This window comes from Phaenicophaeus curvirostris, chromosome 3, assembly GCF_032191515.1.
Source record: "Phaenicophaeus curvirostris isolate KB17595 chromosome 3, BPBGC_Pcur_1.0, whole genome shotgun sequence".
Lineage (NCBI taxonomy): Eukaryota > Metazoa > Chordata > Aves > Cuculiformes > Cuculidae > Phaenicophaeus > Phaenicophaeus curvirostris.
In genome coordinates, this window is record NC_091394.1 from 56559154 (window position 1) to 56585217 (window position 26064).

The 26064-nt window shown below is 34.8% G+C and overlaps 1 protein-coding gene across 3 annotated transcripts in view; it reads left to right on the plus strand.

Moving 5' to 3' along the window:
• The window catches only part of SNTG1 (syntrophin gamma 1), a 160313-nt gene that overhangs the window by 33054 nt on the left and 101195 nt on the right, over positions 1-26064 (plus strand). For 2 of the 3 annotated variants that reach the window (XM_069854083.1, XM_069854084.1), the window contains 5 exons: positions 3730-3865; positions 17070-17172; positions 18591-18673; positions 21581-21711; positions 25899-26028. In XM_069854083.1, coding sequence (XP_069710184.1) covers positions 3730-3865; positions 17070-17172; positions 18591-18673; positions 21581-21711; positions 25899-26028 — 583 coding nt within the window. The remainder of the gene's footprint in view (positions 1-3729; positions 3866-17069; positions 17173-18590; positions 18674-21580; positions 21712-25898; positions 26029-26064) is intronic. The other variant, XM_069854082.1, reaches the window with a different exon arrangement.

The window sequence follows — 26064 nt, forward strand, 5'->3', positions numbered from 1 at the left end:
TTAAATGTCTTGCAGTATGAGCGTATGAGTCAACTCAGTCGCATGCTACCAAGAATCTTGTGCCGGATCCACTGCTCTTACTATTTCCAGTGTTATAGCACACCAGAGCATCTGGGACCCATGGGGAAAAATTTCTGTCAAATGAATTCTGATATGTTTAAAATTATTTCTCTGTTCTTAACATTGTGAACAAAGCATCTCAGGTAGTACCAGAAACTATAATTACGTATTACTCGGTTCTTTGGATGTTAGCATCTGTTTTTCTCTTAGGAAATTAAAATAGAATTACATTAGCATGGATATGAAATAATTCCTTATTTCTTGTATTGGGGAAAATTCAGGGAAAGTTTCTAATGAAAAATGATAGTTCATATGTTCCAGTCAGTGTAGCATTTGTGCATTCCTTGAAAAGCAACAGGAAAAACTCATGCAGAAGTAGGTAAGTATCAAGACAGCGTAGACATTTACACTTTCATGGATTAAATGCAGAGCTAGCTACAATACATAGCACTGTGTTTCAATTCAACCATCAGCTGCATTTTGCAAAAGACATCTTTTTCCATCAGAATGGCCTGAAATGGGATGTCCACATGCACTGCATTTTGCTTCCCCCTTTTCTCTGTATTCATAAGTCAGGCTTTAGTCCCAGCCCAGCTAATTTGGCAGCTAAAATCATGCAGTTGGGCTCCCAAATCCCTCTCCCCTCCACTCCCAGGGAACGGGGGAAAGGAAAAATGTGAGGAAAAGGATTTGCAGGTTGGAAACTAAAATTACAGCTTTAATGAAATAATAATGATGATGGAAATAATTAGAAAGTAATAAGATATATACAAATATTTGAGATTGTGCCCCTACTCCATCCCTCAATGATTGTACATCACCACAAATACTGTAGAACAATGAGGGATTTTATCCACGGCTAGGAGGGTACAGAGCTCCAGAACTGGATTCAGGAATACATGAATCCAGAATCAGGAGCAATCAGACAGGTGAGGTTCTCACTGGATGTCGGCCATCACAAAAGAGGGATGAGACCCTCATGGTCTGAGTACGACATATATGGGATGGAATACTCTGTTGGTCAGTTTAGGGTCACCTGTCCTGTCTGCTCCTTTCTGCATACCAATGCCCTCTGTTGTCACTCTTAGTGAGGAACACTGTCTCAAAAACACGCAGTTAGCTTTCAGAGAATGAAGCTATTTAGAGCAACTGAGTTAGTCACAAAACTAACTCTAATTTAGCTCAAATCACAACAACAGTAGGGTGCTAGCTCTCCATAACTCATCTATGTTTTACAAAACTGACAGTATAGGGATTGTAGCTGCTTAATTGCAATCATGTGCAGCTGATAAACTCTTATCTGATTTTTTGTTTCTAAACTGTAATTTCATCCAAACTGATTTTTAAAAGCTATCGTCAGTAATTTTGGTAATTTTTTTTTTTTATGAATGGTTTTAAACAGAAGGACTAGCACGATTTATTTGTAAGACAGGACTGGAAACCAAATGGTCTGAGATCTGACTCCATCTTGACTTTACGGATGTGTCCTTTGGTAAATTCTGGTTTTATGTTATCTTTGTTTCCTTAACTGTGAAACAGACAGCTAAAGTAATACCAGGTTTAGCTCACTGGATTATAGGAAATACTACTAAATCTTTTATAGCAAAGGATCTCTACATTAATATTATGTTGACTGGTGATTGTGATAACAGTAACCTGCAAATACAGATTGCCACCTTCTCATATCATATGGTAGAGATCCTGTATTGTGTAACTCATAGCACAGCTGTTTAACCCTTTCCCTTCTAGAATGAATAGCAACTTTAAATATTGAAGCTGCATGGTTGGCTCTTCTAAGAGAAGATAATAATCAATCTGCAATTTGTAGCTTTTAAATCTAAAAGTTAAATGTGAACTTTTTGGAAATCCAATATGTTCTTCGTAAGAGGCCAAGTTATTATGTTTCCCTTACAGCTACTGTTTTCTACTTGACATTTGGATTATAAAAGAAGTGTTAGCTACCCAGTTACAATTAATGTCAGCATCTGTAACAATGTACTTACAGTGTCCTACCTGTTCCTGAATAATAATCTGTTCCTAATAGTAATCTGTCAAATATTTCAGCATTGATTTGAAATAATTGAATATCAAGTGAAAAACAACCTACCATGTGTAACTAGTTTACTGGGTGTTGTTTTTTTCTGTGTAGTGGAAATTCCTTGGATTATTATATGAACTTGACCAATATTTTGTGACATACTTTCAGCTACTTTTCTAATCTGGTTTTATCTATGCTTTCCTTCTGTTTAAAGAATTAATTTTTGTGCCAAACTCAGTAAAGGCTTGAATTTATTCAACCACAATGATGTTTGTTTTCTGAATTTATATTTTCATTTCTTTGTCTCAAGATACCTGTAGTTATATTAGTAATTTTATTAAGATCTCATCTTCTAAAACTAATCATCAGTACTACTAAGTTTTAACAGGAAGGAGTAGAATATGCTATCATGAGTAAGGCCAAGTATATATGATTAATATTGTTATTTCCTTATTACACAGCAATGGTCCTCAGAGCAAAAATCCATTTGGCTTAGCGGGATAGAATGAAGGATCACATCACTAATTATGATGCAGCATACTTCAAGTAACTGCTGTTGGTCCTTTCATGTAGCTCCGTTAATGCTGACAACCTGAGCTGCAAAGAAAAGAGACAATAGAGCAGTGAATTTAGAGTGTACCATGAGGCATGCTTTGTGACCTTGTTTACACTGATATTTTACTGTAAAGACTTGGGTTTATTTACGTCCTTAAGGAATATTTTTATGTTTGTTTGTACATGTGTGTATTTTACCCTCCAGAAGATTTTTGAAAGATTTCACTCTGCACAGCAACTTCCAGATGTGTAGCTATATATATACCTCAGTTATTCTTTGGTACAGGGACTTGATTTTTAGATTGCTATGTATAGATGTAATACTGTACAAAAAAATAAGAAAATGGGGCTGGCTCTCTGGCAGAGCAAGAGTCCCAGTTATTTTAAATCTGTTTCTGTGTGGTATATCTTTGAAAAGGCATAGTCCACTTTGGCTAGTTGTTTAGTGTCCTTTGTTTTATTTGGACTAATTACTCCATCATAGTCTAGTGAAACTAGACAAGAATACCATAGAGAGCATCAACATTCTCCACATGGCAGAAGAAATAAACATACACAAAGCACTCCAATTTATTATAGTAAAAATGAAACCTTCTATAGGCATGAAAATTTTCTTTCTGGGTCACTATTAAAAAAATGTCATTTATCCATATAGACTAGAATATACTGTCTGAGCGGCAGCAGTGGTGTCTTCATTCAATGGCTAGCAACCACATTGTATAGACTGAAAGCAAATGTTCTCGTCTAACAGGCACTCTCTGTTTTTCTTGTGGCTTGACTTGGGCCCAAGAGAGCACATTGGACAAAACAGACTGTGTGTACTGATTAAACTAGCCAGAAGGTGTCATAAAAAAGAGGAGTGCTCAAAGAAGTACAAGTGTACACACACAAAGAGTCTCCTGACATTTCTCCAGCAGTTACCATACCTGTTTTAACTCTTCAGAATTGTCATTGGCTATAATAAAATCAAATTGGTGCCAGGAAGAAGCTTTTTATCCAGGGGTTATCTAACACCTGTGCATATTTTTAGGTCTTTTTTTTTTTTTTCTCTACAATGGGTCTTTGTCTTTTGACAGTTTGTTCGGTGGAGGAGGAAGAGGAAAGGAGAATGGACTCTATATATTTTTCAATAGTATCCAGTGTTGGACTGTTCCAGCCAAATACATGGAGGTTTCCAGATGGCCCACCCCATACTTCTCAACCACTAGTATGGTACAGTATGGTACTGGTGATTTGGTATCTGTTTGTCAGCGCTGGGCCTATTTCTAGATGTATAGTTTTTTCTTAGTGTTGACCTCATAGTTATGGTGTCTTTCTACAAGTTCAGTTTGATACTCCCTGTTTCCTGTTAGCTTTTTTTGCAAGACTGTGGCCAGTAAAAGAGCTTGCACTAGTAAGACGTTCATGGATCACAAGGAAAACGACAGAGGGAAGAAACTCTTAATTAAAAATTGCAAAGGTTACCTATTCTTTAGATTTTACTGCAGAGACCTGCAGGAGTTGTTGCCTCCCTGTGCTATTAGTTCTTTTCTGAGCAAAATGGGAAATAGTCAGTGCTTAGGCTCAAATGATGTTATCAGGATAATGATGTATATGTTTAAATGAGGTCTAGCAAATGTATATAGCTCTATTCCACTTCACGTGCCCTTGTCAAGCCAATACTGATTCATAATATTTCAAAGGATCTAATTATGCTGACCCATTAAAAGGGAAGTTCAAGGGAATGCTCCACATCAAAAACCTTCCATATTTTAACATATTGGTGTGCAGTAGCAGGTACTGAAGATATTTCTAGATACTCTGAAATACCGAAATGCCTTCCTTTCTTATACTATTCTGAGTGTATCTGTGTATTAGATGGATAGACAAACATGTTTCACAAAATCTTTACCATGTCTCAGTCATCTGAAGGGTTTTTTTACATCTTTTGTTTAGTCAGATTTACATGAAAAATCTAATACAATATATGTTCAAGATCTCTGTGCACTTCAGATCATATTATTTTATTTCTGAATCACTGATTGCAGAGAGAAATGATGGTGAGAGCTAGCATTTACTGTAATGAATGCTAAAAAATAAAATATTTTGTGACATTTTCAAGGTTTTACAGACTGTATAAAGCATCTTTCTGTCAATCAATAAGTGGTGGTTTAGAGTACAAATAGTCACATAGACAACAATGACAAAACTACAAATCTGTGGGTCACAGCGTTAACTTTTTCCAATTAAAACACTGGGAGTTTAGGAATTTGGCAATACCAAGACATGTAAATTTTTACTTTCACTGTTATGACTAGGTAATTTAATATCCCAGAAATTATCAAAAATGACATCTTTATATCTCAACAGGAGAGTGTTGTCTAAATGGGAGTGTGCTCCTTTGAATCAGCTTTCTGCATAGATTGATGTTCCTTAGCTTTCAGCTTTGAGTTAAATAGCATCAGCACTGTTCTGCTTGTTTTCTGAGTTTTCATAGAAACTGATAGCACAGAGAAAATTTTAAATACAGAATTATAAATGTTAGAGGGACTTATACTTTCTAAAAGTGAGGCCTGTAGCTTGAGCATTCATTTATGATGGTCCAACATATTCACTTAGCCGTGATGTAACAGAATTTTCCAAAACATTTTTTTTGTTGTTGTTCTTGATGCTGCAATTTTTGCTTTGGAGAACACATCCACTCTATGTAACAGTCTATAAATGATGAGTTTTATAAAATTTTATAGTCTCAAATGGTAATTTACTGCTGGCAAGAGTGGATTTCCACGGGGCTATTTACTATTTAGGAAAATAAGAAAAGGTAAAGTAAAGGTTGCAACGAGTTAAGACGCGTAATCATTTTGGATGAATATACCAGATATATCCTTAACTTTGAAAGTCGTGAAGACCTCATGCTATAAACTGATTAAACCTGTAATTCAACACGTTATCATCATTATGCTGAAATAAAAATTAGCTTTTTTACTTCCTTGGAATTACTTGCTAATATCTTTTATTTCCAAAATATCTGTAACTGTCGTCCAGTTAATTAATATCAAGTGTGACTACCTCCAAATTCAATTTTGCCAAGATCCTTGAAATTTAGATGCTGATGAAAATGATCCACAAAATGTTGAGGTGCTATTTTTTGTGAAAATTTCATATTACAGGATAGCTATGTTGGATCCCAGCACCGGAAAATGTGTATATACTTGTCTAAAAGTATTAATTTAAGTATTTACTAAACTGGGGATGTTTTTGCTTACAAACATGTATGAAGAACAAAGTCGTTTTCTCAGCTTCAGCTAGATGCAGTACAGTTATTCTACAGCAGAAGGGCTGCCATAGCATTAAATGGCATGAAAGTATGTTGTTTCAGACATGAGATATGGTATTTAGGTACATGGTTTAGAGGTGGCTTGGCAATGCTAGGTTAAATGTTGGGCCTAGATGATTCTATGTTTCTTGTGCATTTTCTCAGCTGAAAACTTTTACCACTGAGCACATTCCCTGGAGGAAAATATCTTTCTCAGATATAGGGCTGAGATTCTCAGAGATGCCAACAAGCTTAACAGAGTTAACTGCATATATTGATCTAAAACATTACTGCAATTATGAATTTGTCCAAGAATTATTCTTTATATAACTGTGAAGTTGATAACATTTAGTACGGAACAAATAGGAGTAGGCTTCTACATTAATATTTATTCACATTTACAATTAAAATTTGATTTAAAATTCTTTAAGACCATTTTGTATTCATTTTTCATGAGCATTTATATGCTGGTGCTTGATTAGTGTGACTGTTCATGAAAAGTAAATGTTAAGGTCATATTTGCCAACAGCAAATCTTATATTGAATATGTAAATGTGAAATTTGCCACTAGCTGTGTGTTTGACCCCAGCCGTGCAATGGGATTAGTGTGGGCAAACTCTTATTCTGGGACTGATCTTTCTTTTTTCCCCCAGAAGTGGGTTTCTGCTTAGTCAGACGTATATTCAAACCATGTTTTCAACAGTCCTAAACCTATCTTTGTTCATAAAAGAATTAAAAAACTAAGACTGGACTTCAACATGCAGTGTAAACTGGATTGCGTTCACTCTTCAGGCATTAGGAACAGGAACAGTAGCTGACTTGTCATGTAGTTTAGTAATGTGTATACATTTTGAATATTACTAATGATCTTTTCACAAATTGCTTACATAAAAACTATACTTGTTTAGTAAATGTGATAGAATATGTGTCATATAGAACTCAGTGTGAAAGCACTCCGGTAAATTTGAAGTGTGGGAGCAATGTATTGGAAAGAGCAGGGTATTCTTACATATTTAGTAGATAAGCAAGTGACTTCAGGGCTAGAAAACTCAAACCCTTCAAGTTCATTGCTATAATGGGAAAAAAAACCCAAACAAACCCAAAAGCGGAACACCCAGAAGTGCAGTATGATCAACTGTGAAAAGAAAGAACTCAAAACCCTTTAAAATGGATGATTTGATCTATAGAATTTCCTCCTAATGAGAAGCACACATTACCTGCAAAATTTGGAGGACTTAATTGCAGGTTATTGTCCAGTTTCTGTTACAGCTTGCTAGAAAAAAAAAGAACCATTTCCACTTTCAACTTCGCTTTGATTTTTACTCTTACTTTTTAAAAAATATGTATTGTTGAAAAGCAGAAGCTTCTATCTGAAGCTTTTTAGCTTTAGCATAATGTCTTCTAGCAAAAGTAAAATATATATCTGTTCAGAAAAGGTTTTCTTTATTCCAATTGTAGCTGGGTACTCAAGGAATCATGTAGACAAATATGGAGCAATTTGGTTTATTCTGTGAATATAGCCGATGTTATTTTATTTTTCTTAATATACCATCGATAATTGCTTTTGTCTTTTTCATTACGCTGAATATTTTATGTGACTTTTGTGGCAGAAATGGAGACTTCTAAGTGTCTATGTCATTCTTCTAACGTTTAACTGGCTAACTGCTGAAAAATGGCTATTAGTTTTGAAAGGCCCTACACCTACACCTTTTTCTTAAATTCAATTTATGATTATCTGCTGGAATACATTGTGTTCTCATACACTGTTGGATAACTCACAATACACTTTTTTTTTCTAGAATACTGAATGCATTATCATGCGCTGTATGCCATAATACCTGCAGGCCACAAGCAAAATCTTAATGTTGTATATAAGACATTTTTATATTATTACCTCTTGTGTTGGTTTACCCATTTAGTTTGTCAGTAATTTCATGACTGAAGCTCTGGCCTATATCCAGCAGCAAGTGTTTTTGTGGCAGCTCTTATCTCCAGAAAGTGGAAATCAAGTATAACTTGACATTTTTGCATGTTACTGGATGGTAATAAAAATCTTGTTTAAAGGTGTGTCAGGGAAACCCATGATGGAATATTTATTATGGTGAGTTATAGTATACTCTACCTTCAAAAATCTTCTTTTTTTATTGTCCAAGAGAATGTCTCTTGTAAATCTTTTTCTTCTTTCATTTAAAGATGGTTTTATCAATCTTTTGCTATCTGAAGTTCTTGTTAGAAAATAGCAGTACCAAGAATTGATTGTTAGTCTACAGAGAATTAGTAAATTATGATTGTTGTTTATTCTTACCACTTTATATTATATTGGACTAAAACCCACTAAAATGATAAAATATGCATAAGTAAGAAATTTCACAGTCACGTTATGCAGATATGAGGAGTAGGAGGAATTTCTACATATCTGTGTGTTAAAAAATACTGAATCTTTTAATTTTATGTCATGGATCCTGGAAAGTGAATGTGCAATGCCTCTGGAGGTTTCTTAATGCTCTGCAGGCGTTAACAGCTTCTTTTTTTGGAATATTCTCCCTGACATATAGAGAACATGGAGAGCAAAAAACCCAAACCAATCTCAGCATAGCCTACTGTTACAGTTGGTTTCCAGTTATAATGAAGTCCAAACCCCTTGTGGCTGTGTAGAAATCAGCAGATGCTATTATAACACTGGTGTAAATGTTTCTTCCATTTCTGTTGGAGTTTTGCTTTATTTAGAGGATCATGCATTTCTCCCAGAGAAGATTCAGTCAATATTTTGTTTTGACAACATCAATGAAATTGATCCCTAACAATATCTGGTTCCTGTGTAAATTTCTGAGCCATCATACCAAGGAGAGGTTTACCCAAGTATACACAAAAAATGTGTAGTATTGGTAGAGGTCTAAATAGTCACGTTAATACAACTAGTTGAAAACCAGAATTAGACTAAAGGTATTACAGTATTTGATAATGCAGTTGAGTAGTTTACCTAGATACACAGTGATGCTATCATTCACATTTAGAATTAGAAAACTATCTTATTTTGTTTTCAAAAATCAAGTTTCCTATTTCATATATTTAAAAAATTGTAAAATAAATGCTGTTTAATTTCAGCCACATTAGGAAGAGTTCTACTGAGAAATCCTACAGAAGTAGAAGCATACAGGGAGTAGGTAATGTGGAAACAAAGATACACAGTTCTGAACTACGGCTTGTACTCACCACATACAGATACACCTAAAAACTTGGTGTAGGACTCATGAAAATCGGAAATTTCCAAGTTTGAGTTGGGGTCTTCTGGTTCCTTTAATATTTTGTGTGTTTTCATAGGTATTTTCTTGTCATGAGTAACTACATTATCATGTAGAGCTGAATACATCTTTGGGTATTTTTTTATTCTGTGGACCACAGTTACAGGCCAGTAGTAGTCCATGAAATTAGGAAACTTTAAGAAGATCCATTGTTTGGAACTATAATCAACATTTGCATTTGAATCAACAGCCTGAAGCTCAGCTGGAATAAGTCAAAGAATGTAGTTAGATCAGAGTAAATGTAATGTATTAGAGTTGGAATATATATAGGGTATTATTATTTTCTATTTCTCATAATATGATATGATGTGAAATACTCCAGTTGAGGGACCTATGGTGTTGCCATGACTTATGGTCAGGGACTCCAAGTTCTGCGTTCCCAGGTTTGATGGACTTAAAATTTTAACAAGTTCTAATTTCTTGCTTTACATAGTTTCTGTATTGGAGTAATGGCCTTTTAATGATTTAATATGAACTATGATGACCAGTAAGTGCAGTCTTTTGTGAAATACAATTGAAAATTTGGGTACATGACCTAAGAATTCAAATAAAGCACTTATAGCTGTATTTTTTTAATGAGTAATATTTATTAACAATACTAACATCAATGAAAGAAGAAAACATAATGAAAACAGGAAAATGCTGCAGCCTTTTCCTGGCAGCCTTCTACTTTCATAGTTTATTTTTGTTCAGGTGTTTACATTGATATCTTTTGCTGAGCCACTCCTATATTACTTTTGGGAAGATAAACATGCAACTGAGCAATAATTGCAGTGTGTTGTTATTCTGATTGATTACTAAATATTTTCGTGTTGATTATGGAGGATAAGAAAGTTTAAAGATTTCCAGAAAACTGTCATGAGATTGTTTAGACGAACTTGTAAATTCTCCATTCCACAAGTGTTAGATTAAAAGTTTTAAAACTGATTTTTTTCCAAATTGAGAGTAAGTATATCACTGAAGTGACAATTTTCTCTTTTTACCTTGGAACTGCATTTAAGGAAGAGCTGACAGGAGCCTGTGTCCTTTGTGTAACCTATATATGATCCCCTGTTGGCTGATGGATTTTTTTTTCTGTGTGAGTTAATTATATTTCTAATAAATTATTATCTCTTTCTCCTACCTCTTCATTACGCTTATTCATGTTGCTTACATCTGATTATTTTAGTCATTTCCTCTGAAGGAAACTCTGTAGATGTCTCTTAGTGTCAGCTAATATAAATGGCCTACTTTGCACATGGACTTGAAACATGATGAAATCTATTTTTAAAGGCAGATCACTTGGTTTTCTATAAATGCTTTGTAAAGGAGTCATGAGGTTGCTTGTTCTGGTAACTCTGTGTAAAGCTCATGAGTCTGTGAAAACATATAGGACAAGGATCAATGAAGGAAACCTGAATATAGCTATGACTGGTATATTGTTGTCCATCTGAGAAGTCATCCAATAGTGTAGCTTAAACAAATGCTGGCATTTGGAGTCATGAATGATTTTGTTTCAATTGGTCAGTCTGATGGGACTTGTCAAAAAGCATCAAACCCTGTGAATCTCTGTATGATGCTGTTAAGTAATTTTTTTATCTAGCGCTTTAGTAGCTGGAGCATTCACTGTGTATGGCCTATCTTGATTCAATTCCTGTATCATCTTGGGAAAACAGAAACCTCTGTCTGCCACTTGCAGAATAATTGCTTTGTGGTGGGCTTAGTAGGGTATCTTTGCTGTAACTATGAATCTTACCACATCCCCCTATGTTTTTTTTTAAACTGTGACAGTTGCAAGATACATGCAGAAGAGCGTTCTGAATAGAAGGGCACGTCTTCCTGTATCTTCATCATGTTCACCGTGCCCCACATTTTCTTTGGCCTTGTTTGAGGAAGCTCCTAGTTCTAGTGGGCAGCCCATATGGGTTTGTATCTAAATATCTAATACAAGTTCTGGAATCAGGCAGCACAAAATTAAAACCTACAGTGATGGCAGTGTCAGACCATGGTCTGAAGTGCAGTTTGAATTTTGCAGCCTGAATGGGAACTGCTGTCATAAAGTGGTGTTCTAGTTTTCTCTGCATAGCAGCAAAAGAATTTTTCTGAAGGGAAAAAAAAGAAGCTTTGATATTTTTACTGTTATATTTGTTGATTAACTTTCGTTATTAGCAAATACTGTGATAAATGTTACATTATTAAAATTAGAAACACCCCATGCAGTGATATCTTTAATGTATATGTTCTGTATTAACTACATACCTTTAACTGAATAAAACAGTTAATTTGTTTAAATAAACATAATTCAAGACAGTTGTGTGAATGCATTGAGCCTTTTAGCTTTGGGTCTTTACCTGATTGTGCCAAAATGCGTGTTGTAGTATCTGCTGTTGGACTCACTACTACTGCATTGTGTACATCTGCACAGTGGCTAGGAAGACATCTTCTGCTTTTCCTTCCCTCTGCCGTATTCTTTATAATTCAAGGTATTGGTGGATAAAATTCATTGGTAGTTTATGAAGGGATGTACAGTCCTATTCAGGAAGTATGCTTACTGAAGTCAGGGGGACTTAATGCTTCATTGTTTTCCAGAATATATTGAGACTTCAGCATATGGTCAAATGTTTTTTTGAACTGGGACTTAAATGTTTTATAAAATTAAAAGGCAATATCATTGCAGACGTTATTAAAAATTCAGATGAGTGTAATTATTATGCAAAGTTTTTATTTATCAATATTACACATCACCATAAAATTCACTTCTTCAAATGGCCCCCTTGCAGTCATTGCAGTAATTTCATGGAAATATAGAGACTGTAACTCCAGAAACACTGGCTCTTCTAATTTCACCATTTCACACAGCTCCTGGTTCATAAAACTGTTAATTTGCCTGTCTCACTTAACCCATGAATATCCTAACTTTATATAGGACTTTTTGTGGTAGAAGTAAATTAATTCTTGACCCCACTGGTAGTAAGCTTATGCTTTGCATAAGAAAGTTTATTGACAGTATTTAATTTTTCTGTTCATGGAGTTTGTTTCACTTCAACTCATTCTACATTATATGTATAAATACATATGTATATATCTATATAATTTCTAAAAGAGCAGCAGGAATTTAATATATAGCCATAATGTTGATGAGGAGGTGTTAAGTTTTTTTAAATGTGTTACAGCTTCTTCCTGTTACAGGAATGACTTCATTAGACAATGTGCATGAACAAATTGATAGCTACTATTGCTCACTAGATGAAATCTATTAAAAAATACAACTAAATCAAGTAGTAACTGCAATACTAAATAACTTTGCATTATTTAATCCATACAACATCTATATCAACACATTAAGTGTTCCTACTATTCATTGTTAACTATTAAAATAAAAATCTGAGACAGGTTCAGCTGAAATCTACAGCTTTGTAGATGTCATAAACAAACAACATACATCTTGAATAGACAGTACAACCTCTGATAATAGAACAGGTTATTACTTTTCAACAATGAATAGGCAAATCTGTTTAATGGTTCCTGGTCATGCATTTGCTGCAGTCTAGGGTGCAGTGTTTTAGAAATTGTCAGGTCAAATGCATAAGGGTACAGATATCTTCTGAAGGGAGTTCTGGAGTTTATGATGGGGAGATCTAACCTTGTTAGATTTCAGAAGCGTTAGATCTACTACTGAGTTGAATTTTTGTCAGGCAAATATTCCATCGATTTAGCAGTCTGAATTTGTCTCACCATCACCAAACTCTTCATATATAATTAAAAAAGCCCTTAGGAATTAGCTGCACCTTTCTTTGCAAATATTTGATTTATTTTTTAATTTTTTTTCTATATTTATTCAAAATTAGTTTTTCTTCCAAAAATATGTTTCTTTTTAACTTTTTAGAAGTTGGGTCCATTAGTATCTTTTTACATATTAGGGGAAATGTTTTAAATATTTGATTTTGCAATAAATTTAGAAGTGTCTTCTCTGTTAGCAGTAATGGAATGGAAGTATCTTACTTACTCAGGTGCTTTTCATTAATCTTGAAGTTTCTTTTACCATTTACACACAATGAGAATGAGCCTCTAGCTCTGTTCCAGGGCTGATAAGAATTGTTATTTGTGGCTACCATTATGGTAATTTGATTGTACAGTTATTATAGAAGCACCATTTCTTAAAATAATCACTTTATACTTTAAAAGAAAAACAAGTATTCAATTGCGAACTAGTCACTTTTCAAGGAAATAGATATTAACTGTATTCTACCCAATACTGGAATACTTTTGTGAGAGATGGAATCATCATGAAGATCAGTGATCATTCAGCAACTGAAATTATTTTTGGAAGGCTCAAACACAGTTCTATAGAATAAGAAGTGGGGGTGGAAAAAAATTGCATATTTTTTACAGTGACATGTTGTTTAATTTATTGAAAAAGAAGTGGTACTATCTTAGTGCTACTGTTCATCCTTTAGTGAATCAAAATCTCTGCAGTTCTCTGTTTATTCTATTTAAAATACACTTTAGCCTTCAATGTGGAGAAAAATAAATTAAAAAAACCCAAAAAGAAAAAAAAAAAAACAAATCTCATGTTTTTCTTATATGTGTACTAGCGTATCAGGAATTTCAGGAATTTAATGTAATTATATAAAAATATGGAAGTAGTCGTTGCAAACTGAGAAAAATCCTGAAAGTCTGCTAAATGACTGCAAATTCTTAAGAAGGGTTCATTTTTTTCAGGAAATAGAAAACAGTCCTTGGCTTTTTAGTCTTCAGTCATTTTTATCATGGATGCAATATGCGATCGTGCTGACAAAAAAATTCTGATCTACTCACTCTGATCAATCTAGCTTTAAGTTTTCCTTATAAGTCAGAAAATATACTGTAGCTGAAAAGGTCGTTAAAAGGATTTAGGTAAGTCTACTTCCCTCTTGTGTTTGAAAGGAACCTTGAAATATTTCTTGAACTGTCACTGCCAGAAATAGCCAGCACGTATGTTTTCAGTGGTAGTGCTTGATTGACAAGATATTGGCAATGTTTATAGAGTAAATGTGAGAGAGCCTTCTAAGTAAGAGAGCAGGATGTCTGAGAAGATATATGTCCGTGCCTTCAACTATAAATGGTATTATGATTGACAACTGGTTTCTTTACTATGTTCATTAGTTTACATCAGTGGTAAAAGCTTGTTACTGCTTTATTAGTGGAACATGCCAGCATTTCTTCAGGTCCATGATATTATACTTGGGTAGATAAATTATTTTTTCATGAATGTATGTTTTTCAAGCCTCAACAAACAATGCATCTACATTCACACAGTCCTCATTTTACCAAAATATCTCTATAATGTTTTGAGCTAAACTGATGTTAAGCAATGAAGAAGAAGAAATAATTAATGTGCCAGTATCTTTGTCTATTGATAAAACTCCAGTCATGTTTATAAAACTCTAGAAATTCATACTGTATCGTATTTTCCAGACAAACCATTTGACTCTCTGTTTACAAGTGGGTTTTTTTTTCCAGACATAACTCTCCATAACAATTAGTCATGTTACTTTTGTAGTTTTCTTTTTAATGTTTGATCTCCTTTTAGTCTGTATTCTACACGTCAAAATCTAGTCAATTTCTGAATCATGTGCTTCATACACTCCAAAATACACGCCAATGAAATAAGTATTGCTGATTTCAATAAAATGTGTGCCAACTGAATTCTTCATCCTAAGAGATAAAGAGGTTTGAAAGAGAGAGAGAGAAAGAGAGTTTAAAGAAAAATGTCGCAGTAGAGTACTTATGGCAATAATAGCCTTTACAGAACAATATATTATCAAATGAAATCATGAAGATTCTTGGCTTGTTTTACTCTTGGAAGAAGAGAGATTCAGGGGCAGAGTTTACAGTTTCAACTTCTTTCACAAAAGATATCCACTTATTGTTAGATACCTTAAAAGGTGACTTTATAAATTATGAGTTGGTAATGCTGTAACATCATTTGCTTCTTACCCATTTCCTGACTAAAAAAACCAAATTTTAAAAGGGCAGAGGGGAGCTGTATTTTTCCTCCACTTTATCTATCCACATCACTCATTTCAATAGAGAATTCATGCCTCTAAGTTTCTGCTTTGTCTTTGTCTATTCTGACTGTGTGACTGCTACATGAAAAGGGAGAAAGATGAAAGATATGTGAAGGCTGAGGGTATGGTATGATTTTTCTGATGGAATTCAGAACTTTAGAGTCTTGGTCTACTGTTCTGCAAATTGCAAGTCATCTTCTTTCTATGAAATAAGTACTAGTTACAAATTCTATAAAAAAAGCAGAAATTCAAAGTGTTCATCAAAGAGGCTCATGTTACACATGAAATATTTGGCATGCAGTCTAGGTTGATGAAATTTGTTTTAATGTATGTGTAGTTATTTGCACACATACCTGTAAATACATGCTACTCTGCAAATTGTGCCTTGACAACCGCTATGATATTTTAAACAGTAAAGAGCCTAAAATTCAGAGTGGATTTCAGATACTGAATCAAATATTCTGTCCTTATATGTTGTATATGTTGTCCCCTGCAGCAACCAGTGTGGACTAGGAAGAATTGTGTTTAAAGGCAAAGTCAACCCTTGTTCTTGAAGAATTGCTTTAAATTAACTTAATGTTATGCAATGATTCCATGTGAAGGCATCCTTGCATATATTTATATACATGCATGGAACTAAGTCTCTTGGATAGATTGTTGATAGGCATAAACTAAAGAATAGCAGTCCTCCATAAATTATTTACCAAGCTTTCTCACAAGCAGCAGCATGACAGATTGGTTACTTCTGTATTACCCCGCTACCATGAAAACGCAGCAGAAAGGGAGCAGATATATGCTAGTTTAAAACATTTGTTGCTGTTTAGCAGCCATCCGAACACTGCTTCCAGAAAGCTGACTCTCTGTGTGAGTGCAGTCACTTAGGGGCATGGTGCAATATTCTGTCTTTATAAACCCAAATTAAATCAATCTTGAAGAATTTTGAAGTTTTAGAGCCAAAAGAAGAGGAAGTGGTTGTTCTCTGAACCAGAACTGTGTAGCCTGGTACTTCTTGGCTCTCATGTTATAAATCAAGTCAAATGTTACTCATCCATCGTGAAGTACAGCATTTTGTTCAGTTTCTTTTGTGCCACTCTGGGGAAATGTCTGGGGTTCCCATTTTCTTCTATGTGTCTTGAGGTGTCTATCAGCCATAACGCACTAAAGCTTAAGTCATGAATAAGGACCATAAGAGCAATTGTGGGAGAATACAGGAAGACTAAGAGCATTCACAGATCGATGGGTGGTCATTTATGCATTCCTGTGTCCAAAATTGAAGCTGCCCTTTGGCAAAGCTCAAGCTTGTGCTTATCTAAGATTTAAGGCTTAAAATAGGTATTTTTCCTATGTGGCTCTAAGGAAGATTAGAGCTCTCATCCATGCTGGAACACTTCGGCTAAATTTAACTCTCACAGTTGGAAAGATATACTTGTAAGATTACGGCGCAATTGTGGAAACTACTGCTGTTGCCTTGGTTGGAGATTTATGAGACAACCTAGGAGGGGAAAAAAAAATACATGGAAGCTAGTGTGGATGTTGCCAGACCTGAAAGAAGGAGATGTGCATCTGAACAGTGTCAAGAAGCAAGCTACGCAATAGCACAGTGCAAAACCAGTGCTATTATAGGAGGCCAATGCCCCCACTCACCCCAGTACCTACATGAGTGACTAAAACCACAACAGACCAACAGACAAGCATATAGCATTCTTTACATCTTGCTTTCTTTACGAAAAGGAAAAAGTGGTTTTGTCATAGATTTATTTAAAGATTTCCTGTTTGTATTTCTCTTCCAGGTTCAAGTCCTTCGCAATGCAGGGGAAGAAGTGACCCTAACTGTGTCCTTTCTAAAAAGAGCACCTGCTTTTCTCAAACTACCACTGAATGAAGATTGTGCATGTAAGTCTTTATTACTCAGCCAAGAGAAAACTCAAATCAGTGCTCATGAAAGCTTCCAGCTTCTGAACCTACTACTCATTGAGGGTGATTGACAGTAGCTTTTTTGGTGAGCATTACTGTCTGAATATGAACAGTTTGTATTGCCAGGTCTTGTAGTAACATTCACCTCAAGCAAAAAATTGCTTGAAAAAATCTTTGCTTGAAAAACAGATCACTCAGCACTTGGCAAATCAGGAAAGTTGCATGTAAAACAGCAGAATTATATTAGTTAGGTTTGCTTTTATCATGTTTCAAAATATTTAAAAGCAGTTTTTTGAGCAGCATGAGGTAGCATTTTAGTCTGAAAGAGTTTTGTCCTGTAAATGTGAAAACGAGATTGTGTCTATATTTGGAAGGCTTAACTTTTCTATTTAAAATTCAGAGGCTTTGGTGGAGGTGTCTGTCTACCTAAGAATAAATTACTCTCAGATAATTAGTATTTTGTTTAAGTCCGAGTTTTAGTCAATGAGCCCCATGAGACACATATGGAGACAGCTGTCTTCCTTTAATTATATTAGATTGTAAGTGTGGTGCATAATTATAGACAGTTGCAGCATATTTAAGCATGTTCATACATCCGCCTTTGCCGTTTGTCACTGCTGCTTTCCTTCTGTTTTCTGATCCTAAGAGGATAAAATAAATTGCTCAATTTTTAAGCAACAAAACAATAAATACTTGATTTCAGTATTTTTAGCCTTTGATTTTAAGTTAGTGGGAATTAAATAGACTACATTATGAATTAATAATTTTATCCCATTGTTGAAATACTATCTTTAGCTTTTCCTTAGATATTAAATTTTAGTAAGACGAGACAAAAATAGAACACCATATTCTTAAATAAAAATGTATCCCAGTACATGTGTCCCTTTTATGAAGGGTTGTGGTACCACAGAGTACTCTGAATAACACACACAAACATACTTCCGAATTGATACTACCACCTTGCTTATGAGGTATAGCATTGTAATTTTCTTAACAGATACAATGCCTCTTACAACTGTGAACTTCATTGAGAATAACAAAAGTGTTGTCTGACTTGTTCTTTCCAGTGAAAATCAAGTGAGGAGGTACACACTTTCCTTTAATTACCAAATTTGCAGAAGATTGTTTTCTTTTTCTTTTGTTTTACTTTGTTTTACCAGACAGGTTATTAACTTTCTTTGAGCAAAATACAATGGGGGGTTTCATAAGCCTCCACTCAATTTATAAAAGCACTACACTCAATCCAGAAGACAGATACTGGCTAAGTGGAGAAAGTAAGTTAACGTTAGATATGACAAAACTAGTGGGGAGCGGTGAATGCATACATACATATACAAATTTGAATTATAGCATTATAAATTAATGAAGATTCTTTGATGTATTCATGTTTGTATTAGGTGCCCCCAGTGACCAAAGCAGTGGCACATCCTCTCCCCTGTGTGATAGTGGTTTGCATCTCAACTACCATCCTAACAACACGGTAAGAACTTATATTTATTTGATGGAATTACACAGAATAATAATGCTAAAATAGCTAAGTTGAAGCAAATAAAGAAGAACAGCAGCACAGGAGGTACTCTTATTAACATCGGACATAGTTCCATAGGGGGCAAAAAGCATTGCCAGATATTATGACCGAGAATTAAACTATGACAAATTATACTGTCTGAGCTTGTACCTTCATAGTTGTGGTAATTGTTTTTATCTAAGCAATAGGGGTTTTGCAAAAGTTTTTTCTTCCACATTATTTCCACTGTAGAGGAATTAAAATTATTAAAATGAAAATACAGCTATTTAAAGAAATTCTTCAGAATATTTTCCCATCGTTTTTATTTAATTTATTAGCTAACATTTTTTGGCAAAGGATGATTTAGGTGCATGCTTTTTTCTGGTTTTAAGGTAAGAGCATTTTATTTCTAGTAATTTAAACGTAAAATTTCGCTGAAGAAGGATAGCATTATGAAGCAAAATCTGCCTAGAATGAAATGCTACAGATGTTGGATCAGATTTTTAGAAAAAAGATGCCTTTGAACTGCAACACAAGGGGGTTTAACAAATTTCTTAGCCTGGAAATGCAAAATTTCCATTATTTTATCTAGTTCTAAAGGGGTTTTTGCTGGGTATTTCACTTTGTGATAGGTAGAAATGCACAGATAAAATAAAAATAACTGAATAAATAACCAGTGTACAGCATAATTAATACAGAACTATTATAAAAAAAACCATAAAAGTAAACATTGTTCAGTAGACTTTGCCATTTCCAATTTCTGGCTTGTTTTATTTTCTTTCAAACTTTACTAGTAAAGGATTTAATAGGAGCCCAGAGACATCAAAGACAATAGCACAGATTTTAAGACTGATTATAATTTCAGAAACCTTTAGCATTTGTACACATTTATAGGAGTTGAAATTCATAAAAGCGGAAGAAAACTAATAATGTTGGCATCTTAATGCAGGTCAAATAACAATATATATATGTGCTATATATATAACTAGTGCAGCAACGTCAGAAACAAACTTTTCTAACCAGTCTACATATATGTACATGTGTAAAAAGGCTATTGCTGCAGATCCTGAATTTATTTTGCTGGCCATCTCACTTTTATGATAAAAAACGTGCTTTCATTTGTGAATCCTATATCTGTAGGTGTCAAAACAGATCTAAATTAACTACAGTTTCCATTTGAACTGATACTGCAACTGAGTCTTTTTCTTTCCATTTAAATAATAAAATCAGGCATCACCAGTCTATAATTCACCCTAAATTAAATTCTACTGAAGGCCAGGCTGTGGTTCTTACCTCAGATATTCCCTTGTAAAAGGAAGAGAATGCTTCATAAAACCAAATAAGAGTGCCAAATGAATTCCTAACTTAGGTACAATTCTCATGTTGTGGTCCTTCATTTTCTCAGAATGTTCTCTAGAATGCATTATGACTTACAACTGCAGTCTATTTCTTAAGCATTGGTGAATCTCATGAAGGAGAATTTTGATTCAGAATTCGAGTAAATAGGATTAATTTTTTGTATTTTTTCAGCAATTCAGAGAGTTATGCAGGGTAAAGTTGCAGCTGGATCTAGGCCTACAATTTGCATCTAGATTTTTTGCTACATCTCAACTTTTCCCCCAAGTTTAATCACAGGTGAAAAAAGGTTCCTGAAAGCAGACAGAAACATTAAAAATTCAAAACATTCAAAACAACAATTTAGCTTAGTCTTCCTAGTCAATTATTTATTTATTTGGCTTGAATCTGTGGGATATTTCACTGGAAATTCCGTGTTTTAAGTAAGCGAATCTACTTATGAAAAGCCTGCTGTTCAGCTAAATTGATGTCCTTGGTGATCTTCTATTTTATTTTCATAAAAGATATGTGAAGATATATGTAAAAATAAGGTTCAATTTGTCAAAACTTTACAATTCCATAGATTTTACACAAAGATCACACCCTAGAAAAATACAAACTGTACTTAATTGTTGTAATATGTATTTTATACAAGATACAGGTATCAAAGCTGGAGATTAAAAAAAAAAAGCAAGTGTTGCAGGATCAACTGGTACAATTTTACTGATATACTGTTTCACACGTTTCTGTGAGAATCATACTTCTTCAGAAAGTAACATTATCACTGGCACTATTTTGTAAAGCATTTCCTAAAGGAAAGAAGAGATGTTGGGGTTTCAATAAAAATTTTGATCATTTCTCTCTTTATAAGCACTTCTCACTCAAATATATGTTCTGTAAAAGTACTAGTGAAATTAGACTGTAGATATTTAAATGCTTATTCTTTGTAGATAGGGTCATAGACAGGTGAAATTGAATTTCCATATACATCATGTATTGTGTAAATAGGTAAAATTCAGATATTGATCATAAGCATTTAGTTTTGAGTAAATGATTTTCATCACATTAAATCCTATTCATAATTACAAAGTTTTGAGGTGATGTCATTAGTACAGGCATGCATGTAAGAATGTATGAGGCCACAGGAAACAACTGAATTATGGTTTTATACTGAACAATTTAAAGATCACCTTTATTCAGGGTACAGGTACTAGCAGCTGATAATGTGATATGTAAATATTCACTTTAATTCATGACTAGTCACTTCAAAAAAAGGACACCATCTGTTTTCCCTAGGTTTTTAGAATACTGCTCTTCACACTTCCTCTGAGCATATTGATGTTGAGGTTTATATGGATTTGTTTTATTTGTGAGAAAAAGTTCAGAATCTCTGCAGTGCTAGCTAAAGCTGATGCCAAATGGTTTTAGAAAGTAGAACACAATGCCAAATGTAAAAGTAAGATTTTTGAAGTCTATCTCTTTCCAAATCTGCTGAGTACTTACAGGGAAGCCCAAAACTGAGAGGGATCTTTTAATGTTTTTCAGGACACATTATCATGTTCCTCATGGCCAACATCCCCAGGACTTAGGTGGGAAAAAAGATGGTGTGACCTCCGATTAATTCCACTTCTTCATTCACGGTTTTCCCAGTACCTTCCAGGATCAGATTTGTGCAGGTAAAGGAGTTCAGAGAGTTGAAACTGTTGAGTTCTTTGTTGACCGATACAAGCGTTCGGGAGTTGCCTTGTTAGAGGAATGTCATTATTAGTTCCACCGCAACTGTCAGAGACACGCAACACTGGAGCTTTCATAAAGGTCTGTCTAGATCCATCTCAGCCCATGCTCTTCCCTAACATCAGCCAGGCCAGGATCAGGTATGTGGGAAGATGTGATCTTGCCACTTGCATCTAGTGGCTAGCCAGTTTCTTAGTTTGAGGTTCCACTTAGGTCATCGTATTTAATAACTGCAATTTCGTGGTGGTCAGATCTGAGATCTGTTCTGCTATATATGTCAGATAAGATATTGAACTGAATAGAAGTACTCACATGGCAAATTAGGACGTATTCAACTAGTCATAGATCTAGGGTTTTAACATTCAGTTTTCTGCGTCAAGAAAACACAACCTTAAAGTGCACATTATCGAACTTGTACATTGCAGAAAAAAGATTTTTTAGGTAGTAATGATATCCCTCAGATTTAAATTTCCAGAAAATAAATTTTAAAGGATATTCATACAAAAAAAAAGCTGAATTAATGCCCAAAACTTGAATACCTACACTGATAATTTTCTCCTTGTGTTCTTGTATGCTGTCTAACAGGAGCAAGAAATAGTACTTAAAGGAAACAAAAATGAAGTATAAACATCAGATGGGAAGTGGGTTTTCCTTGAAAAAGCATACAAAGAACATTTTATTTTGCTAGCAAGACAGTTTATAAGAGGGTTTTAAATTACTATAAACATTTTAAAATGTGACTAACTCCCTCTCAAAATTCTTTATTAGAGAAAGTCAGATACTTTTAAAGAGAAAATGCCATAAAGAGAAACATTAAGAAAAGATATTGAAAATAGTAATAGAAAGAACATGAAATGCAAGTTAATTTATTATCTTTTAGTAAGTATTTATTTTACCTTTTAGATAGTATTTACAGGGCTGTTTTCACTATATAAAGACTAATAACTTTTTATCTCTCAGTGTGTGAAAAGATGGAAATACATAATATCGTTATCACATACACTATTATGCCTCATAATCATATTCTAGCTTTTATAGTGGAATGCTTGAGACACATGAATATCCAGAGGATATTCATATAAAAATCCAGAGGGCATTCATGTTAATCTTGGAAAGGTTATTAATTTCAAATCTAACATCAGTTCTAGATGGCACAGAAGCCGAGATGTGTAACTGAATCAGAATTCATCTGATCTTATTTTTTTTGCTGTATTATAAAGTGATTTTTATGATTGTAAAGTGATTATAAAGTAAAATATGTTCTGTTTAATATAAACCACATCTTTAATACATTATTTTTTCAAGTTAGTTTTGTTATATGGACTTTTACTGGTAGACTAATTCAGGAAAATACTATTACAATAATCAAAGGGTAATGAAATCTACTACCCAGACCATATTGAGAAGTAATTAATTAGGTAGCTGTGCTTCTTATAATCTGCATTTTTGAAATTTGGGCAAGAACACTCTGGATGTGCACAGATCAAATACCTAGGAACAGTGGGAATAGTCAAATGCATCAGAATTGCTGTATTTCTAGTGTAAGTAAAATTTGTGGTTCAAAATTGAGTCTGGAACACACTGGGTTGTCTTTTCTTGTACAGGTTAGTTCACACACTGATAGATTCCTTGGATTCCTGGTTTGGTTTGCAATATCATAGAATCATGGAATCACAGAATAACCAGGTTGGAAGACACCCACCGGGTCATCGAGTCCAACCATCCCTATCAAACACTAAACCATACCCCTTAGCACCTTGTCCACCCGTGCCTTAAACACCTTCAGGGAATCAACTACCTCCCTGGGTAGCCTGTTCCAGTGCCCAATGACCCTTTCTGTGAAGAATTTTTTCCTAATGTCCAGCCTAAATCTCCCCTGGCGGAGCTTGAGGACATTCCCTCTTGTCCTGTCCCCTGTCACTTGGGAGAAGAGGCCATCACCCTCCTCTCTACAACCTCCTTTCAGGTAGTTATAGAGAGCAATGAGGTCTCCCCTCAGCCTCCTCTTCTCAAGGCTAAACAACCCCAGCTCCCTCAGCCGCTCCTCATAAGGCCTGTTCTCCAGCCCCTTCACCAGCTTTGTTGCTCTTCTCTGGACTCGCTCCAGAGCCTCAACATCCTTCTTGTGGTGAGGGGCCCAGAACTGAACACAGTATTTGAGGAGCGGTCTCACCAGTGCTGAGTACAGAGGGAGAATAACATCCCTGGACCTGCTGGTCACGCCCTTTCTGATCCAAGCCAAGATGCCATTGGCCTTCTTGGCCACCTGGGCACACTGCTGGCTCATGTTCAGTCGGCTGTCAACCAACACACCCAGGTCCCCCTCCAGGCAGCTTTCTAGCCAGACTTCTCCTAGTCTGTAGCACTGCACAGGGTTGTTGTGCCCCAAGTGCCAGACCCGGCGTCCCATATATAGACTGATATAGACAATAGACTGAGAAGAAAGGAGAGTACTGAAAATGAGACTATTTTTCTTAAAAGATAGAATCCACAAACTTGTCTGATCATCATACTATGCTTTTTGTGTAAGGACGTAGAATTTTATTCTGGATGAATTTTTTTGTTTTTTATTAATAGCCATTTAAAATAAAGGATATAGTAAATCAAAGCTAGCTACATTACCTGAAGATGCACTAAATAAATCTTCCTCAAAAACTTTACCTAAATTATCTATGAAAATGAGTCATTGAAAGAAGTAGCTCTGGGTTTGTATCTTTGGGATTTTAAAGAAAAGTCACTATCTAAGTGAAAAGGCAACTAAGCTGATAAGTTAGCTGTTAGATTTATATAAACCACTGGTCTGTGCATGATCACATTAGGATGTATAAGCTATATTCTCCCGTAAGAGCTAGTTCTCATGATGGGACTCCAGAAGAAAATGCATGACAGTAATTTTTAATGCTTCTTCTGACTGCAGGTAAAGCTTGTATATGACATGGAGGCAGCAAAGACCTTTATGGCAGAGATAAATACTATCTTTACATTCTATAGAATTAGAATATGATTTCAAGATTCAAAATATGAAAAAAAAAAGTCAAAACCAAAAAAAACCAAAACAAACAATCAACACATACCCTCAGAAAATACCCAAACTTTGCAGGCTGGATTTCTGTCTTGAGGTGTCAGAGACCCATCAGCAACATTCAGTTTTACAGTGATGGTAACACTGATTTTGCCTGAGCCATTCTCAAAGAATCTGAGTGATGTGCTTATTTCTAAACCATGAATTAATCATTAAGCGATGGGTTTGTAGCAGAATGCCAGCAAGTGGAACTTGGGTTTTGCTCTATTTTTACTAGTCTCTTAATCTGGGATATGGATTAATATTTTTTTGGTTCTGAAGCTGGAGACCTGTGAACCTTCCAAAGTCCTTTAGCCAAGAAAGCTATTTACTGAAGAAGTTAGGTCTGCTATTCTGTAGCATCTGAAAGTTTTCTCTGGTTCTGTAATTGCTCAGCACTCAGTGGAAAGTCAGTCTATAATGTCTGACAGATTATTGTGCCAGTGCCAAGATTGGCACTGGGGTGGAGGCACCCAGACATTAGATGTCTCTTGGTATTTCAGTGTATTTTGCTATTGATCCTGAATTCAGAAATACAATTGGAAAAATTATTAATGCTATCTGACTGATTTTTAATTCTCTAGCTTTTCTATCTGTAGTTTAGAAGAGGATCAAAATTCTGTAAGTATATTATAAAAATGAAACCAAATTTGTTGAGAAAAAGGTACTGGTATTCCACTGAGTTTTGCAAATGGTCGCCTACAGTGTCCAGTGCACACTTTCCTTCTCTGTGATCTGTAGTATTAAAGTGTTAACTCTTTTGTATGCATCAGCTATTTCACTTTTTAGCTTCTGAGGTCATGCAGTGTTGGTCCAGGTTCTGTAGAGCTAGTCTACAGAATTTTTTTATAGCTTTGTGGAAATTTAATATAGTCTGAGTTGACCTTTTAGCATGGTTGTTTTAATATGTCAGGTATTTATAAAACAGGAAAGCCAGCAATTTATGACTGTTCAGTGGCTGACCTTTGCTGTAGTTGAAAGAAAAGCATTTCTACAAGTATTGTTAAGATGATATGCTAGAACAGATGAAATTTTATTCTGAACTGATCTGTTATGACATGTCTATAGGCAAAATGCGTTCCAAGTGATTGCTGTGGATGGGGTTTGCAGTGGAATAATTCAGTGTCTCTCTGCTGAAGACTGTATTGACTGGCTACAAGCAATAGCAAGTAACATTTCCAACCTCACAAAGCACAATGTAAGTATGGATCCAAGTAAGCCAGAAGGTTTCCCA